Source organism: Vombatus ursinus, unplaced genomic scaffold (assembly GCF_900497805.2).
Source record: "Vombatus ursinus unplaced genomic scaffold, bare-nosed wombat genome assembly UNPS02014403.1, whole genome shotgun sequence".
NCBI classification, from domain to species: domain Eukaryota; kingdom Metazoa; phylum Chordata; class Mammalia; order Diprotodontia; family Vombatidae; genus Vombatus; species Vombatus ursinus.
Window position 1 is genome coordinate 331,271 of NW_020954181.1, and position 20,050 is coordinate 351,320.

Sequence of the window (20,050 nt, forward strand, 5' to 3'; positions counted from 1 at the left end):
GTAATCGCTCGCGCGCCGGATGTGATGCTCTAGGAGAAACGGCGTAGCGTAGTCTTGTTTTACGGTTTCCTGTGAGTCCGCGGGCGGTGAAGATTCTCAGCTTTTGGAGGAAGCGGCCTGGGGCGGGTTACCCCGGGGAACTTTGTTGATGGTGGTGAGTCTTTTTCTACACTGGTTCTGTGATAATAGGTTAGGCCTATATGCGGGTAACAACCCTTTCTTTGCCTGAATGCCTCTGGGGAGCTAGGAGTAAGGGAGGCTGGTGTAGGGCCTCCAGCTTTGATCCAGCCCGGGTGGACGATTTCCTTTTCCCCTTAAAAAAAACGCCACCCCACCCCCACTCCCACCCCCGCCCCCCAAAAACTAACGGAAACAACCTAACAACAAACGCAAAAGGAGAATAGGTGACACGACATCAATCATATTACGTTAGAACTGTACTCCAAAGTTCTCATTTTACAGAAGGGAAAGGAATAGATATTTGCATAGCGCCTATTATGTGCCATGCACTTTTACAAATATTATCTATTCCTCACCCTGTGAGGTAGGTGCTGAATATTATTCCCATCTTACAGTTTAGGAAACTAAGGCAAGTAGAGCTTAAGTGACTTACTCAGGGTGACACAGTTAGTAAGTGAGATGCCGAATTTGCTCTCAGATCTTCCTGACCCACAGCCAGAGGTCTACTCACGGAGCCATCTAGCCGCCACATTTTATAGAGGGGAAAATTGAAGCCCAATTAGAGCAGGTGCCTTTTTGTTGCCCTTTGTTAGCAGTTGATTCTTTTGAGATAGTGGTGTTCAGTGATTTGCAACCATGTAGTATCACTGGGATGATAATTGATGTTAAATGTCGTCATTTTGCTTTAGTGAACAGCTTGAGAATTATTTAAAGCACTGTGTAGTTTCCCAAATGGGTAGCTAGGTGAGGCAATGGATAGAACACGGTCTGAAGTCAGGAAGACCTGAGTTCAAATGAGGCCACAGACACTACCTTTGTGACCCTAGGTGAGTCACTTAACACTTTGCCTCAGTTGCCTCATCAGTAAAATGAGCGGCAGAAGGAAATGGCAAACTATTCCAATATCTTTGCCAAGAAACCCCAAATGGGGTCATGAAGAGTTGGACAAGGCTGAAAAAAATATCTACACACTTGATAAACACACATCTCATTCTGTATTCTGAATCTTTCACTTCTCTATGAGGAGAGAGGTAGTATGTTTCATTATTACTCTTTTGGAATGGTGGTTGGTCATTAGACTGATAAAGAGTTCCTAAATCTTTCAAAGTAATCAGTCCTTACTATTTTGTTGTTGTATAAATTGTTCTCCTGTTTGTTTCACTCTTCAAGGGTTTCCAGGTCTCTCAAAAACTGTCCCATTCATCATTTCTTACAGCACAACTATATCACAGCAAAATCAGATTTATATATCATAATCTGTTCAGCCATCTCCAAATTTATGAGTACCTCCTCAGATTCCTCTTCTTTGCTACCTCAAAAAGAAATATAAAAATGCTTATACTTTTGCATAGTACTAATCCCTCTCTTAAACTGCCCTCCTGGTTACCCCTTTTCTGCTTTCTGTCGTATTTCCCTATTGCATGTATTATTTCTGTACCCATTCTTCCCTTCCTTGACCAATTCTGATGAAAGTGAGGTTCAAGTGTTAGCTGCTCTCCCTACCTCTTCTTTCTTGTTTGTATAGAGTTATACTTTTGTATCTCAATTATGTTAGATTATTTTCTCTAACCTTCCTTTCCCTTTCCCTTCCCCTTCACTGCATTCCTTTTCCCCTTTCTTTCTGTTCTTCTATTAGATCATCAAGACAAAACAAAACCACTCCCAGGCCTAATCTAATTTGACTCTCTCTATGACCCTTGATGTTAGGGTTCAGAAGGGACATTGTATCATCTCCTCATATTTGAGTGTAAGCGGTTTATTCTAATAAAAAGTATTTACCTTTTTATGTTTCTCTTACCTCCTGTGTTTGAACTTCAAAGTGTCTATGGAGCTTTGGCCTTTTTATCAGGAATTTTTAAGAAGTCGTCTATAAAGTACAGTTTTCTTGCCTGTATGATTATACTCAGTTTTGCTAGGTAATTTATTTTTGGCTTTAAGCGTGGATCCTTTTTCACCTGGAATATGGTATGCTACACTGTCTGCTGCTTCATATTGGTGACTGCTAAATTGTTCCTGACTGACTCCTTGGTTCTTGAATTTTTTCTGACTGCTTACATAATTTTTTCTTTTACCTGGAGTTTTTATGTTGGGGTTTCTATCAAGAGCTGACAGGTGGATTCTTCATATTTCCACTTTACTTTCTGGTTCTAAGAGATCTGGACAGTTTTCTTAGATTTCTTGAAATATTATGCTAAGGCTCTTTCAGTCATGGCATTGAAATAGTCTAATGATTATTCAAGTTTTTCTCCTCAGTATGTTTTTTAGCTCAGTTGTTTTTGCTGTGATATTTTTTTCTATTTTTTTCCTAGCCTTTTGACTTAGAATGTTTCTTGATATCTCATGGAAATAATAGCTTCTGTTTGGTCTGTTCTGATTTTCAGTGAGTTTGTTGTGTGGGCAATATTTTGTACCTCTTATGGCAGGCTGTTAATTCTCTTTCTAATTCTTTCTTCCATAACTCATTTCTTTCCATTTTTTTTCTCAAGTGATCATGCTCAATTGAAAAAAAAAATTTAACTCTTTCAAACTCTTGTTTCATCTTTCCCTTAAATTCTTATTGCGTTTGTGCCCAATCTGTTTTTCTCTGAAGCATTGCTTGTAGATGTTTTAGAGTCACTCTCTTCTTCGTTTGTGTATTGAGCATCCCTGCTACCATAATAGTTCCTTATGCTGGAATTCTTTTTTTGTTTGCTCATTCTTCCATCTTACTTCCTGACTTCAGATGATATTAAGGCTGGGCTCTGCAGTTCAGAAGGGAAAGTTTGCTGGGCTGATCTTGTTGCTGCTTTCTTGGAGATATTGAGTTCTCTCAGAGTTGTCTGATCCAGGGTGAAGTCTGATTGCTGCCTTTTTGGTTTGAACTCTGCAAGTTCATAACTTGGGTTTGGATTTAAACAAGAGTAGACTGATGCTGGACTTAGCCACTGTCAGCATGCCCTAGTTATTCCTTTGCAGGCTTCAGATTGGACTAGAACCTGAAAGTGAGACTGTTTTCCTCTGGAGGTCTTGGTCACACTGCTGCTGTGTGGTAATGAACCTGTTCCTTCCACTGCTGCTCATTTTTACGAGAACACCACTTGTGAGCACAGATCTCCTCAGTCTTCTGGATCTGACCACTGAAACTGGATAGTAAGCAACTGAGATGCCAGGTGACACTTGTACTCTTGCCTGTACTGACATACTTTGCCTGTAGCATGACCCTGTCCAGACCTGTGTCCTCACACCTCTCTCTGTCTCCCTGTGCTGACCTGGGCTGGAAAAATGATTCACTGTTAAGTTTTTCTTGGATTTTCACATTAGGATTCAGCATTTTATGGATCTTTTGTAGGAATTTTGCAGGGGAGGATCTCAGACTTTTTAAAAAATATGTGGGGTGTGTGTGTGTATGAATGTATGCATACTAGTACATACATATGTATTTTTCAATCAACAAAAATCTGCCTTTTCAGTTTTCACCTTGACCCCAAATTTCCCTCCCTAATTTGAGAACTAAAGAAAAACAAACCTCATTACCGACATGTATAATAAATCAAAACAAATATCTACATTGGCCGTGTCAAAAAATATATATATTTGTTTCATTCTGCACCATGAGTCTTTTATCTCTCTTATCAATAGGTAGAAACCTGTTTCATCATTAGTCCTCTGGAATAATAGTTGGTCATTGTACTTGATATGAGCTCCTAATTCCTTTCAAGTTGTTTGCCTTTATCATATGGATGTCATTGTATAAATTGTTCTCCTGGTTCTATTCACTTCACTCTATCAGCTGATATAAGTATTTAATTTTCTACAACATGATAGTATTCTATCACATTCATATATGATTGGAATACTTGTTTATCCATTTTCTAATTTATGTGGACCCCCTAAGATTCACAATCTTTACCACCTCAGAGTTTTTGGGTACGTCCTTATTTCTTATTTTCTTTAGTATTGATCCCTCCCTCCAATTTCCACTCCCCCTCTCCTCTTTTCTTTCTTTTTTTTATCGAATGAAATGTATTTCTGTATGTGTGTGAGTGTGTGCATGCATGTGTATGTGTATGCTGGGGTATGTATTCTTCCTTTTTAAACCAGTTTAGATGAGAGTGAGGTTCAGGTGTCACCTGGTCCCATCACCTCCTTCTCCTTGTTTATAGGTGTTTACTCGGGTATCCTAATTATGTGAAGTAATTTTCTGTAAATCCCTGCTTCCTGTCCCTCCCCATGTATTTCTCTTTCCATTCTTTTCTTAAACTCATTAAGACATAAAAGAACCACTCTTAAATTTTATGTTTCTCTAATTTATTGATGTGGTTGTAGTTGTGTATATTCTTCTCTTTTGTCTGCTTATTTCTTCGCTTTGTGCCAGACCATACAATTCTTTCCTAGATTCCTAATTTATTCTTTCTCACTGTGTAATATTATATTGTATTTATATGCTATAGTGTTTTCCACCATTTGCCCTTGATGTAAAACTTTCTTTAAAGTTTTTGCTACATCTACAAATATTTTGTTGTTCATTTTCTTTCTTTCTTTCTTTGACTTTCTTGAGGTATTTGTCCACTAATGTTATTGCTGTGTAAGATAGTATGGACAGTTCAGTTGTTTTTCTTGCACGATTCCAAATTAAAACCCAGAATAGCTGGACCACTTCACAGTTTCAACCTGATACATCAGTATGCTTTCTCTTACTACAGCCCTTCCAACATTGATTTTTCTTTATTTTTTTCACTTTTGCCATTTTGGTAGGTGATTAAAAACTCGAGTTGTTTTGATTCCCATTTCTCTTATTTAGTCATCTCAAACATATTTTTATGTGGCCATTTTTAGTTGGTAAATCATCATTTGACTTTCCTGCAGTGGGTACCTTCTCTATCCCTTCCTTTTCAGTTTGTTTTTGTGCTTTTTCTCCACCCCTCCCCATTAGATTGTTAATTCCTTGAGGGCAGACTGTTTTTCTTTTTGTATCCCCAGTGCTTACTGCAGTGCCTTGTGCATAGTAGATGCTTAATAAATGTTTATTGACTATTGAAAGGAAATTTATAATGTTTTGTAAAGCCATGGAATGAAATAATTTATCTGCTAAGGCCAATTCTGTATTCAAAAATATAAAAGTGAGGGAGGTGTAAAGTTAATTGGTTAATTTTGTAATATTGCCATGGAATTATTTTTTGTCTTGAATATGTTTAGTGATAGGAAATATTAGCATGACTTATTTGAAGTTGAATATATTAAGATGACATTTAACTTTGATAAAAAGGACAATATTTAATATGGTTGAAATTTTTAAATATGTCCTTAAATTTTATAAAACCTTTTATTCATTTCATTAATTTTATTTCTCATTCATTTTCATTATAAATGGCTTCCTAGGCCCAGAATCCTGCCTTATATTTTTAATGCTGTGGAGTTTATGGTATACATATTTGTGACTTTTATCTTGCATTAACTGTTTAATTCTTTGTATAGAAACAGTGGTTTAAATCTGTACTTTTTCCCTCCTCTATAGGAGTTCGTTGATTCCTGAAAAAATACAAGTAAGTGCCCTTATTTATTTGGAGGGATGGGTGATAGATTAGCCAAATTCATTTTTAAGTCATTTTTAGTCATATCAAATTAATTATTATTTCATCCAAAGATACAGGATTATTTTAAGTTTTTTTCTTTTTCGACATTCACTTCTATAAGATTTTGAGTTCTGAATTTTCTCCTCGTCACTCCTCTCCTTCCTCCCCAAGATGGTGTGCAATCTGGTAATATAGGCTTATTTTAAGTCTTATTGATGTTTACTTTAAAAAGTTATAGCATAAATGTTTTCATAATCTTCCCACTTCAAAAAAAAAAGCTATTTTTGAAGTTTAAATTTTCTCCAAAATTTTTGGATAGAGAAGGGAAACTATTTGACTGATCTTCGTATTAGAGAAACCCACTTTCCTTTCAGAGACTCACTCTATTTAGACCACTCTGTTTTACTATTTTAGACCAAATATATACTTCTCACCCAATATCCCTCATACCCTTAAAACAATATCTCTTGGAAAACAAAAATACACATATTTACATGAACATACATTAATAAATCACATTGATTATAGACTTCACTTAAGTTTTCTTTATTCAAACCACATTTTTGGGGGGAGAGGGGGAAGCATTGCCTCTGTTCCAATAAATACAGTGTAAAAACATAGACCCTTTGTAAAGTTCTGTACTGGCTGGGGGGTGGGAGAATAAGGAGGGCATAAATGAATGACTAACAAATAACTGCTGCCCTAAAGTTAACAATCTAGCAAGAAAAAGAAGGCAAATATGCAAATAATTGTAATACAGAATAAAATGTGATTATGCATTGGTTTGTGCAAGGCTTGTGGATTATATCAGTTTGAGAGCATCAAGGAAAGTTTTATGGCAAGTGCTAACAGTGTATCTGAAAATTGAAAGATGGGGAGGACTCAAGCAATCAGATGGTTGAATGAGGCACATTTAATGAGTAAGCACACTTACAAAGGTGGTATAGGGTTGTACAGGAGTATTGGTTGAGTAGTCCAATTTGACTGAGTCATCAGATGTTTAAAGGGGTTGTATAAAAATTGGAAAAGTAAAGGGCTTTGACTGTTAGGCTAAGGAGTTTATTAATTAGTTTATACTAGTAAGTATACAAATTATGATTCAGTGGTTCTTTTTTTGTTTTTTATTCCTTAGTGGCATATAGAAGAGATGATATGTGGTCTGAAGGACGCTATGAGTATGACAGACTTCCAAGAGAACGCTTACCTCCTAGAAGTCATCCTGAGGTTAGTTGCTTTTATAAATAGAACAACACAAAATAACTTTTGGAATTTTTAATAGACTATCATTAAAATTATTACTTTACTTTTCAAAGAAAACAAAGTAGTAAAATTCCATGGGATTAAAAAACTCTTAAAATACTAGTTGGATAATAGGTATTATTTGCTTACTTTTCCATTGGAAATAAGGCAATCAAACATAAAGCATAGATGTCTTTCATGTAGTGTGAATGTGAGCACTAGAGATAGTATCAATGAATTATGTTTGTATAATCCTTCAAAGTTTCCAGAGTGTTTTCATCATAGTTGTGCTGTGAGACAGGTTGTGTAAGTAGTACTATTTCCATTTTACAGAGTAGAAAACTGACATTTGGAGAGGTTATATCTTGCCCAGTGTGACAAATGAAATTTTCTGAGACACAGATTTTCTGGGTAACTAATAATCAATTTTTTAATTATGACTAGCAAATATTTAATTAAATAACGTCAGTGTCACTCTTGGAAATCAAAGGCGAACCTTGGGGAACGTTGAATGCCTTTGGAAAATGGCTTGTACCTGAGGGTGGAAATAAACTCTGATTGGTTAACAACTAGTGAGAGTTAAGGAGGTGGGCTAAAGACCTTTCAGCTCTTCCTGCTGAGGACATGATGATGCTCAGCTACCTCCAGCTATCTGGACAAAGGTATCCGTGTCTAGCCAATCCATGAACAATAAATGATGGTGGGATAAGAATTCTGCCTAGATAAGTTTCTCTTTGTAAGGTCTTCTTCTTGGGGGTCCCATGAAGGATCAAAAGCATGTGGCCTTTGGATTTGGGCAATCTCATCCATCAGAGACTGATTGAATAACCTACAGGGGGCTGGTTTCTGAATGAGGAAATAAGGGAAAATCTTCATCCTAATTTAATAATTGGTTATTAATATGAGAGAAATAATCATTTGTCTTTTACCTAGACTTTAACAAAATATTTTTCAGATGTGATTCATTTGGACAAAAATGGTTAGATGGTAGTTCCATTAGGCAAATTCTGAGTTAGTTGAATGCCTGGACCTAAAAGAGTAGTCCTTAACTTATTTTTGTTTGTTTTTGTCATCTTAGAAGGAGGTTTCCAGTAGGATGCTCTCAGGCTATGTGATTGCCCTGTATCAATTAACATTTTTGTCACTGACATGGATAATGGAATAGATGACATGTCTATCAGATTTCCAGAAGTCACAAAGCTGTGATAGATAGCTAACATCTTTCAGGATTTTACTCTAGAAGTTAACATCTAGTCTTCAAAAATATCTTGATAATCTAGAATATTAGATGCAGGCTAATAAGACATATTTTAATAGAGATAAATACAAAATCTTACACTTGGGTTCCAGAAATCAACCACACAAATATAAAATTAAGTAGGTGTTGTTCCACAGCATTTTGCCTGAAAAAGATGTGAGATTTTCAATGTACTGAAAGCTGTGCAAATGATCTGAAGTAGTGTGGCAGCCAAGAAAGCAACTTCAATCTTGGGCTACATTGAGAAAGGAATGGTGTCCAGGGCTAGGGGATTGATAGTCTCGTTGTTTTCTATCTTGGTCAGACCACGTCCGGAATATTGCCATCATATCTAAACTCCATATTTTTGGAAGATATTGATAAGCTGAAGAGTGTCCACTATAGCTGTCTGTAAGAAATGGAAGTGCTGGCTGTTATGTGAAAGAAATTAGACTTTTATAGTATTAGAATTAATTGTTCTTCATACATCTGATAGAATTTGCTTGTAATTCCATCTTTTCCTAATGTTTTTTCCTTTGTAACTCATTTTTGCATTGTTCAATATATTTTTCTGAGATTAGGATATTTAAGTCCTCTTTCTTGTTAATTTGAGTGTTTTTATTTTTGTAAAATATGCATGTATTTCATTTAGATTATAAGTTTTATTCGTATATTGAAATAGTCTCTGATGTAATAATGATATAGTTTCTAATAATTTTTGTTACTGCAATGGTTGTGTGTTCACTTTTTATTTTAGATATAGTTAATTTGATATTCTTTTTAAAAATTACATACCCTAGTTATTATTTTTGGCATTCTTTTTATTGTATTTCCAGTAAACTAGCTTTTTTTTTTTTGATTAGGCAATGGGGTTAAGTGACTTGCCTAGGGTCACACAGCTAGTAAGTGTTTTGTGTCTGAGGCCGGATTTGAACTAAGGTCCTCCTGAATCCAGGGCCAGTGTTCTATCCACTGCGCCACCTAGCTGCCCCTAAAGTGGCTTTTATTTATTGATTTTTTTTTTTTAAGTTTTCTTTTCAGTTTTGCTAATCTCCAATTTTCAGTATTTTTCATTTGGTTCTTAATTGGGATTTAAAACATTAGCTTTTCTAATTATTTAGTTGCATATGAATTTGTTGATCTTCTCTCTTTTATTGATTAAAGTGTTTTATGTATATATGTACATACAATCATATATGTATATATATATACATATATACATATATATATGTGTATCCACACACACATATATATATCCACACACACACGTATACACACATTTCCCCTAAAGACTCTTTTGGTGGCATCTCTAAAACTTTAGCGTGTTGTCTTATTGTTGCCCTTATCTTTAATGAAATTATCAATTGTTTCTTTGGTTTTTTGATCCATATGTTCTTTAGGATTTAGTCTCCAATAATTTTTAATTTTTGCTTGTAAGTCCATTTTTTCCAGTATTATTTTTGTTGTATTTGTGGTCCATAAAAGATGTTTAGTATTTTTGCTTTAGACATTTGTTTGTAAGGTTCCTAATTCATGGTCAGTTTTTGTAAAGGTGCCATAAAGAGCTGAGAAATATGACTGTTTTCTTATTCATGTTTGAAAATTTTCTGAAGTCTATCATTTTCAGAAATTCTATTCAACACCTTACCTTATTTCTTGTTTCTTTTTTGTTTTCATTTGTCTAAGTTTAAGAGAGGTAAGTTGAAGTTCTCCACTATTACAGTTTTACTAGCTGGGGTATAGGATGCTTGGGGAAGACTAGTACCTCTGGTGTGAGAACTGCTGTGATGTTTTAGAGCTGCTTTCTGCTTTGGGGTCCACCTGATTCTCCCAACTCTCACCTGTGGCTCCAAGAAGCTATAGCATACATAGCAGCCACATTCTGGTAAACTGTTTTGGCAAATAGGCTAAACCAAGTTGAGGATAACTGAGGAGGTCTCAGACTCTCTAGTGACTTAGGGAGGTATCTATCCCAAGCATGTGAAGACTTCCCTTGGCAGAAGAGGTGGATGAAAACAACAGTTTGTTTGAACAGTCATGAAGGCAGCTATAGCAGGTGCTGTGGAGCATTTAGAGCTTGGTCAGACACCAAAAATGCCAAGGTCATCTCCTGCATCCTCTTACTTCTTTATAAATTTAGAAGGCTTTTAAAAATAACCCTTCTATATGTATATGTTGTTCCTTCTTTAACCCAATTCTGATGAGAGTAAGGTTTCAGCACTACCAGCCCTCCACTCTAACCTGTTTCCTCTGTATCAGTTCTTCCTTTCATGCCTTTTTTATGTGACATAGTTGCTCCTTTTAACCTTTCCCTACCCAGTTTTTTTTTTTTTAGAATCACCCCATCGTATTTAGCTCAGTCCAGGTCCTTCTTTCAAACTACCCAAGTAATGATGACAGTCTTAAGAGAATCGATAACAGTTTCATATGTAAGAAGTAAACAGTTTGATCTTATTGAGGCCCTTATAATTGGTCTTTAATGTTTACCTTATGTTTCTCCTGAATCTTATATGACCATTGAGTTTTGGTCTTTTTGTTATAATACCTGAAAGTCTTTTAGTACATTAAATGTCCATTTAAAAAAAAATTGAGGATTATACTCAACTTTACTGGGTAAGTTATTTTTGGTGGCAACCACAGCTGTTTTGTTCTTTGAAATATAATGTTGCAAGACCTATGGTTTTTTAATGTAGAAGCTGCTAGGTCTTGTGTGATGATCCTGATTATAGCTTTGCAGTATTTAAATTTTTTTTCCTTGTTGTTTGTAATATTTTCTCTTTAACCTAGGAGCTTTGAAACTTGGCTATGATATTTCCTTCTGGAATCTCTTTCAGGTGGTGATTTGTGGATTTTTTCTATTTCTACTTAGTCTTTTTGTTCTAAAACTTAAGGGCGATTTTCCTAAATAATTTCTTGTAATATTGTATCAAGATTCTTTTTTTGATTGTAACTTTCAGGTAGTCCAGCAGTCCTTATGTTGTCTCTCCTTGATTTGGTTTCTAGGTCTCTTGTTTTTCTAATGAGATGTTTCTCATTGTCTCCCGAATTTTCATTCTTTTGATTTTGTTTTATTATTTCTTGGTGTCTTATAAAAGTATTAGCTTTCCCTTGCCTAATTCTGGTTTTCAAGGAGTTATTTTCTTCTTTAAGTTTTTAGATCTCTTTTTCATACCCTTTTCTACTGATACTTAGCTCAAAGGGAACGTAAACTTTAATCTCTGAAACTTGTTCTGTTTTCTTTTGTTTTTTCTCTTAAAGAGCAGCCTTAACCCCAAATCACTCTGGTCCCAGACCAAGCCCTGCTTGGTCACAGCTTGGGTCCTGATTGGCTCAGAATGAATGTAAATAACAATTGTTTCTGTTTTGGCCAGAAAGTCTGAGGGTCTTCCCCTCCCAGATCTGTGTGGTTTGTACTTTGTTCTTGAAGAGGACCATGACATCAGGGAGATAATGACATGACTTGCAATTGACTTTGATTTGAGTGAGGGAGGGCTGTGCAAAGTTACCAGCCACATTTTCTCCTCCAGAGCCATCTGGGTCCAGTGACCAGGTATCGTTCAGGATGACTGGAGATGCCCAGGATGCAGTGGGAGACCTTGGCCTTTTTAATCAGCAGGGTCTCTTAGCCATAGCTGGCAAAATTTTTACAAGAATCCTCCTTAATGGACTGATCCTTCACCTAGAAGATGGTCATTTATCTGAGAGCTAGCATGGCTTCAGAAAGGGCTGAAGAATGGTGGATATGGTGTTTGCTGCCTGACAACTCCAGGAGAAATGCTAGGAGCAGAACAGAGGTCTGTACACAATGCTTGTTGATCTAACGATGGAATTTGATGCTGTCTGTCATTAAGGCTTGTGGAAAATTATGGCAAAATTTGGTTGCTCTGACAAGTTCATCATATTGTGTGTCAGTTTCATGATGGCGTGCTTGGGTTCTGGATAATGGACAGTGTTCTTGTACTTTTCCAGTCACCAGTGGAATGAAGTAGGGTCCTTTGCTTGCTCTCATACTTTTTATCATTTTGTGTTCAGCGGTGTTGTTGGACACTTTCATTGAAGATGAAAATGGCATCAAGGTCAGCTGCTACACTGATGGTAAATTATTTAACTTGAAAAGGCAGCAAGCCAAAACTAGAGTGAAGGGAGAGTTGGTACATGATTTTTAGTTTGCAGATGATTGTTCACTCAGTGTAGCCTCTGAGGCTGAGGTCAGTTCTCTGCTGCTTGTGCTAATTTGGCCTAACAACACCAAGAAAGCAGGTTCTCTACCAGCTAGCACCACACCATCCACATTTTGGATGTTGATTATAGCAGATGGAGAAATTTTGAATGCTGTGGATGAGTTCACTTACTTTGACAGTAAACTCTCCAGGGCTGTACACATAGATGATGCATTACCGGAGTTAGCTCGGTATTTGGGATGCTTCAAAGGCAAGTGTGGGAGAGAAGTGGTGTAAGGCTGCCTACCAAACTGAAGAACTACAGAGATGTTTTGTTGACCTCATTGTTGTATGCCTGTGAAACCTCGAGAGTCTACCAGTGCCATGCCAGGAAACTGAATTGTTCTCATTTGGATTGTCTTAGGAAGAGTCTGAAGATCACTTGGTAAAATAAGGTGTTGGACACAGAAGTCCTTTCTTTAACTAAATTGCCAAACATTCAAACTCTGCTATAGAGAGCACAAATCAGATGGGCTGGCCACTTTGTTCAAATGCCAAATGTCTGAAAGACTATTTTATGGAGAACTTACAGAAGGTAAGCACACACATGGAGGTCAGAAGAAGAGGTAGAAAATTACCCTTAAGGTCTCTCTGAAGAACTTTGGAATCGATTATGAGATATGGTAGACACTGGCACTGAATTGCACAGCATGGCATGCCTACATCAAAGATGGTGCTGAACTCTGTGTGCAAAGCCGAATTGCAGTAGCTCAAAAGGAATGTGAGATGTGCAAATTTTGAGACATGTCCATTCCAAATGTTCTTATGGACTATTTGTGCCTGACCTGTGGTAGAGCCTCCTGAGCTCATGTTGATATGATTACCCACAGTCATGCACACTGTGCCTAGTGTACAGAGTGATGTCATTTTGGTCCTCTTAATGAGTGAAGGACAACAAACACTTTTACTATCTGTACCTCTTTAACCTTTTCCTCTACTAATTTAAATGCTATTCCATTAGGTGCATGTGTTTAGTGTTGACATTAATTCTCTCTCTATGGTACCTTTCAGCAAAATTTAGTTCTTTTTCTCTTAATTTAGTCTAATTTTGCCGTTGCTTTGTCTTAAATCATGATAGTTACCTCTACTTTTTTTGTTTCAATTTAATCTTGATAGATTGTGCTCTAGCTCCTTCTTCTAGTTCTATGGGAATGTTTATGGTTCTGATGTATTTCTTATGATCACCATATTATTAGATTCTCTTTTCTAATCTTTTTTTGCTCTTTTCTCTTTTTTGAGTGAGTTCATTCCATTCATATTCGCAATTATTATTGTTAATTGTGTTTTCTCCTCTGTTTTTTCTCTTTAACTTTTCTTTCTATTTTTTCCCCTATCCCATTCCTAAAGAAAAAGTTGGTGAGAGAGAAGGAATGTGCTTATCACCAATGGCCTAGGTTTGTTGCAGTCTGCTTCTGTTTTCTTATCCCTTTCTCTTCCCCTTGACAACTACCCAATTGCAGGTTCCTATAATTTTTTTCCCTCTTCTTTTAAACCCCTCTTTGAGATCTAACTTCTTGGGAGTCCCCCCCTAAAAAAAACCAATTCTGTTCATCTATTCTCTCACTTTTTTCTCCTCTCTTCTACCCTTTTCCTGCTGTTTCCTTGAAATGCCGAAATGCAGTGCTGTGTATATTTGTGTGTATTTTTCTCTTTTTATAAGATTAGATGAGAAAGAAGTTTTTAGTGTCAGTTATTACTTCTGTCCCTTCTGCCTTGTTTACATAATCTTCTACTTGTAAGTCTTGATTATGTGAGATAGTGTTCACCATTCTTCCTTTTATCCATGTTTTCCATGCTTACTTTAAGATCATTAAAGCAGAATAGATCCACAACTAGGACATCTGTCTGGTCAAATTTCCTTTATTAGCTCCCATGACAATATAGTTCTGATGGGACATGTTTCATTTTCCCATGTTAGAATTTGAATGTTTAATCTTAATTAGAATTGTGTGATGACTTGCTCGTGTTTACCATTGATTCTCTTGTTTCTCTTCAGTCTAATTTTTCATTTTGTAGTTTCTTCTTAGCTCTGGTCTTTTCATTAGAAAGGCTCAGCATGGTTCATTTTTTACCACTTGTAGTATTATATTCTGTTTTTCTGGGTAAGTTATTTTTGGTTGTATATCTGTATTTTTTGCCTTTTGAAATATTATATTCCAGGTTCTCTCACCTTTATAATTGTGCCTTCTAAATCATTTGTGATCCTGACTGTGGCTCCTCAGCACTTAAATTTTTTCCCTGCCTGTTTGCTGTATTTTTCTTTTACCTTGAACTTCTGAATTTTGGCTATAATATTCTTGGGAATTTTTGTTTCAGTATTTCAACTAGTGATCAGTGAATTCTTTCTCTTTTCATTTTTCTTTTTGGGTTTAAGAGATCCTAGCAGTTTTCTTTTACATTTCTTGAAATTTGATGTCTAAACTAATTTTTAAACTTTCTTTTAACTCTTAAATTTCTTCCAGAAATTCTAGTTGAGCTTGTGCCTGAGCTCTGTTTTTTAATTTAATTATTTACTTGTAGATGTTTTGTAACAGTTCTCTTCTCTTGGGTTTATGCCTTGAGTATCCCTGTCACCAGGAGAACATGTAAAAAAATTTTTTTGCTAGGTCTTTGACCCTACTTCTTGAATAAATTCATGTTAGGACAACTCTTTGCATTTCTGGTGGGCATACCTGGGCTGACCTTTTATCCTTTTGTGTCCTGCTGCTCCTTTTTTTGGGATGATGAGGGCTGTGTTATTACAGGATCTCACGGACAGTTAGGACTTGGGACCAGCAGTCTCTCAGTCTTGCCAAAGTATTCTGATCCATACCAAAGTCTGATTGCTAGTCCTGACCTGGCTTTTAGTCTGAGCAATATACCTGTTGCCTTGTCCTTAGTTGGCATTTCAGTAGTTTGCTCCTGTACTTTGCCACTGTTCACCAGCTCCAAAGCTTTACTTGCTCAGTGACAGAAGTGCAGGTTCCTTTTAGTCTAAGGATCTAGACTTGCTCTAATTAATTTATTGTTAACTTCAGACTTTGCTGTGATCTGTACCTGACACCTTGCTCAGCTAGAGGAATCAAAACCACACTGCTACTTGCTTCTGAATTTGCTTCTTCCTCAGTGCACAACAAAGGGCCTGAGGTTGCTCCTTTCTCCCTATTGCAATCCACTGGGGTTTGTCTCCTTTTAGTTTTCCTTGCATCTGTATCTCTCAACTGGGTAGAGTGTGATTAATCTCCCAGTTATCCCATATTTCTGTATCCTGTAAAAGATCAGTTCCCTTTCCTGGACTCCATGCTAAAATGCTTTTGTTGCCATTCCGTGACCTCTTACCCATTGTCCGTAGAGTTTTATTTCTTATGGAGCATTTTATAATTTATTTATTTATTTATTTTTTGCAAGGCAGTGGGGTGACGTAACTTGCCCAGAGTCACACAGCTACTAAGTGTTATGTGTCTGAGGACTCCAGGGCCAGTGCTGTATTCACTGTGCCACCTAGCTGCCCCCATAGAGTTTTATTTCTATCTTTCACTACCTACCTTGCTTGGAAAAAATGACACCTTGTAATTTTTTTTCTTATGCTTCCTGACCAGGACTTAATCTGCAGCTTTTTCTAGATCTTTGTGGAGGATTGTTGAGGGGGGAAGCTCAATTGTAGTTCTTTTGCTTCCTTACTGTATTGACTTTGTTTTACCATATTTTTAAAAATATTGTGGACTTTTTGTTTTAATATATGATTTTTAAAATCTATTTGAGTATCTTTCTGATGATTTTAAAAATTTATTTAGTATTTAATTCCCCCCCATTACATGTGTTACATGTTTTTAAATCTTTAACATGTTTTTAAAACTTTGAGTTCCAAAGTCTCTCCCCTTCTCCCTTCCGAGCCCCCCTCATTGAGAAGGCAAGCCATTCCATATGTTACATATGTCTAGTCATGCAAAACATATCCATAATAATCATGTTTTAAAAGAAAACATAGACCATTTCTCCAATTGATGTGCATCCCCTCAATTTTTAACTCTTTTCCCCCAGAAAAGAGCTGCTATAAATATTTTTGTACATGTAGATCCATTTCCTTTTTGTTTCTCAATTTTCTACTTTCCTCCTAATCTTGGTTGCATTGGCTTTCTTTGTGCAAAACTTTTCAATTTAACGTAATCAAAATTATCCATTTTGCATTTTGTAATGTTCTCTATCTCGTTTGATCATAAATTCTTCTGTTCTCCATAAATCTGACAGGTAAACCATTCCTTGCTCTCCCAGTTTGCCTTTATGTCTAAATCATGAACCCATTTTGACTTAATTTTGGTATATGCTGTAAGATTTCGGTCTATGCCTAGTTTCTGCCAAACTCTTTTCCAGTTTTCCCAGCAGTTTTTGTCAAATAGTGAGTTCTTATCCTAGAAGCTGGGGTCTTTGGGTTTATCAAATAGTAGATTACTATAGTCATTGACTAATGTGTCTTGCATACCTAACCTATTCCACTGATCCACCACTCTGTTTCTTAGCCAGTACCAAGTAGTTTTGATGATTGCTGATTTATAATACACTTTAACATATGGAATGGCTCGGCCACCTTCCCTATGATTTCTTTTCATTAGTTCCCTTGATATTCTGGACCTTTTGTTCTTCCAGATGAATCTTGTTATTATTTTTTTCTAGTTCTATAAAATAATTTTTTGATATTTTGATTGGTATGGCACTGAATAAGGAAATTAACTTAGGTAGAATTGTCATTTTTATTATATTAGCTCAGCCTGCCCATGAGCAACTGATGTTTTACCAATTATTTAGATCTGACTTTATTTCTGTGGAAAGTGTTTTGCAATTGTGTTTATATAGTTCTTGGATTTGTTGTGTGCAGGTAGACTCCTAAATATTTTATAATGTCTACAGTAACTTTAAATGGAATTTCTCTTTCTGTCTCTTGCTGTTGGGCTTTGTTGGTAATATATAGAAATGCCAATGGTTTATGTGGGTTTATTTTAAAGCCTGCAACTTTGCTAAAGTTGTTATTTGTATCAAGTAGTTTTTTTACTTGATTCTCTGGGATTCTTTAAGTATATCATCATATCATCTACAAAGACTGATAGCTTTGTTTCTTCTTTGCCTATTCTAATACCTTCAATTTCTTTTTCTTCTCTTATTACTAAAGCAAACATTTCCAGTACCATATTGAAAAACAGTGGTGATAATGGACATCCTTGTTTCACCCCTGATCTTATTGGAAATGCTTCTAGCTTGTCTCCATTACATATAATACTTGCTGAAGATTTTAGGTAGCTGTTACTTATTATTTTAAGGAAGACTCCATTTATTTCTATGTTCTCTAGTGTTTTCCTTTTTTTTTTTTTTTTTAAAGTGAGGTAATTGGGGTTAAGTGACTTGCCCAAGGTCACACAGCTAGTATGTGTCAAGTGTTTGGTCTGAAGCCGGATTTGAACTCAGGTCCTCCTGACTTCAGGGCAGGTGCTTTATCCACTGCGCCACCTAGCTGTCCCCCCTAGTGTTTTCAATAGGAATGGATGTTGTATTTTGTCAAAAGCTGTTTCTGTATCTATTGAGATAATTGTGTGATTTCTGTTAGTTTTGTTGTTAATATGATCAATATGCTGTTAAGTTTTCCTAATGTTGAACAAGCCCTGCACTCCTCATATAAATCCTACCTGGTCATAGTGTATTATTCCTGTAATAAGTTACTATAATCTTTTTGCTAATATTTTATTTAAAATTTTTGCATCTATATTCATTAGGGAAATTGATCTATAATTTTCTTTCTCTGTTTTCACTCTTCCCAGTTTAGGTATCAGGACCATATTTGTATCTTAAAAAGAATTTGGTAGGACTCCTTCACCTGCTTTCCCAAATAGTCTACATAGTATTGGAATTAATTGTTCTTTAAATGTTTGATAGAATTTGCTTGTAAATCCATCTGGCCCTGGAGATTTTTTCTGAGGGAGTTCATTGATGGCTTGTTCAATTTCTTTTTCTGAAATAGGGTTATTTACGTATTTTGCTTCCTCTTCCGTTAATGTGGGCAATTTATATTTTTAAAATATTCATCCATTTCACTAAGATTCTCAAATTTATTGGCATACAGTTGGGCAAAATATTTCCTAATTATTATTTTAATTTCGTCTTCATTGATGGTGAATTCGCCCTTTTCATTTTTGATACTGGTAATTTAGTTTTCTTCTTTATCTAAATTAAATTAGCCAAAGATTTGTCTATTTTATTGTTTTTTTTCATAAAACCTGCTCTTAGTTTTATTTATTAGTTCAATAGTTTTCTTAATTTCAATTTTATTAATCTCTCCTTTGGTTTTCAGTATTTCTAATTTGGTATTTAATTGGGGATTTTTAATTTGTTCTTTTTCTAGTTTTTGTAGTTGCATGCCTAATTCATTGATCTCCTCTTTATCTGTTTTATTCATGTAAGCATTTAAAGATATAACACTTACCTAAGAACTGCTTTTGCTGCATCTCATAAGTTTTGGTATGTTGTCTCATTCTCATTCTCTTGGATGAAGTTATTGATTGTTTCTATGATTTATTGTTTGACCCTTTCATTCTTTAGGATTAGATTATTTAGTTTCCAATTAATTTTTAGTTTATCTTTCCATGACCCTTTATTACATATAATTTTTATTGCATCATGATCTGAAAAGGATACATTTAATATTTGTGACTTTCTGCATTGGATTGTAAAGTTTTTATGCTCTAGTACATGGTCAGTTTTTGTGTACGTGCCATATACCACTGAGAAAAAAGTATATTCCTTTCTATACCCATTCAATTTTCCCCAGAGATCTACTGTATCTAACTTTTCTAAAATTTTGTTCACCTCCTTACTTTCTTGTTTATTTTGTGGTTAGATTTATCTAGTTCAGAGAGGGGGAGGTTGAGGTGCCCCACTAGTATAATTTTGCTATTTCTTCCTGTAATTCTCTTAACTTCTCCTTTAAGAATTTGCATGCTATACCTCTTGGTGCATATATATTTAGTAATGATATTACTTCATTGTCTATGATGCCTTTTAACAGGATGTAGTTTTCTTCCTTATTTCTTTTAATAAATCTGTTTCTGCTTTTGCTTTGACTAAGAGCGGGATTGCTACCCCTGCTTTTTTTACATCAACTGAACCATAATGTATTCTACTCCAGCCTTTTACCTTTAGCCTGTGTGTGTCCCTCTGTTTCAGATATGTTTCCTGTAAACAACATATTGTAGGATTATGGTTTTTAATCCATTCTGCTATCCACTTCTGTTTTATGGAAGAGTTTCATCCCATTTACATTAACAGTTATGATTACTATCTGTGTCTTTTCTCTCCATTCTGTTTATTCTTTATGCTTTTCTTTCTCCTTTTCTCCCTTTCCCTCCTCACTGGAGTTTTGCTTTTCACCCCTGCCTCCCTCAAACTGCCTTCCCTTCTATCAGCCCACTCCCTTTTCTTTCCCTTTTCCATTACTGCTTTTTTTATCCCTTTTATCCCCTCATCCCCCTTCTTTCCCCATTCTCCTCCTACGGCCTATATGGCAAGTTAAATTTCTATACCTGACTGAGTATGTTATTCCCTCTTTGAGCCAAATCTGATGAGAGTAAAGTTCAAACAATGCTCATCTCCCTCCCTCC

General features: G+C 35.8%; 1 protein-coding gene across 2 annotated transcripts in view; it reads left to right on the forward strand.

Annotated features, from left to right (window-relative positions):
• The first annotated feature begins 39 nt into the window (after positions 1-39).
• The window catches only part of PPHLN1 (periphilin 1), a 167,325-nt gene continuing 147,314 nt past the window's right edge, over positions 40-20,050 (forward strand). For both annotated transcript variants that reach the window (XM_027861041.1, XM_027861040.1), the window contains exons 1-3: positions 40-154; positions 5,675-5,702; positions 6,865-6,956. In XM_027861041.1, the coding sequence (XP_027716842.1) occupies position 5,702; positions 6,865-6,956 (93 nt within the window). In that variant the 5' untranslated portion in view covers positions 40-154; positions 5,675-5,701. The remainder of the gene's footprint in view (positions 155-5,674; positions 5,703-6,864; positions 6,957-20,050) is intronic.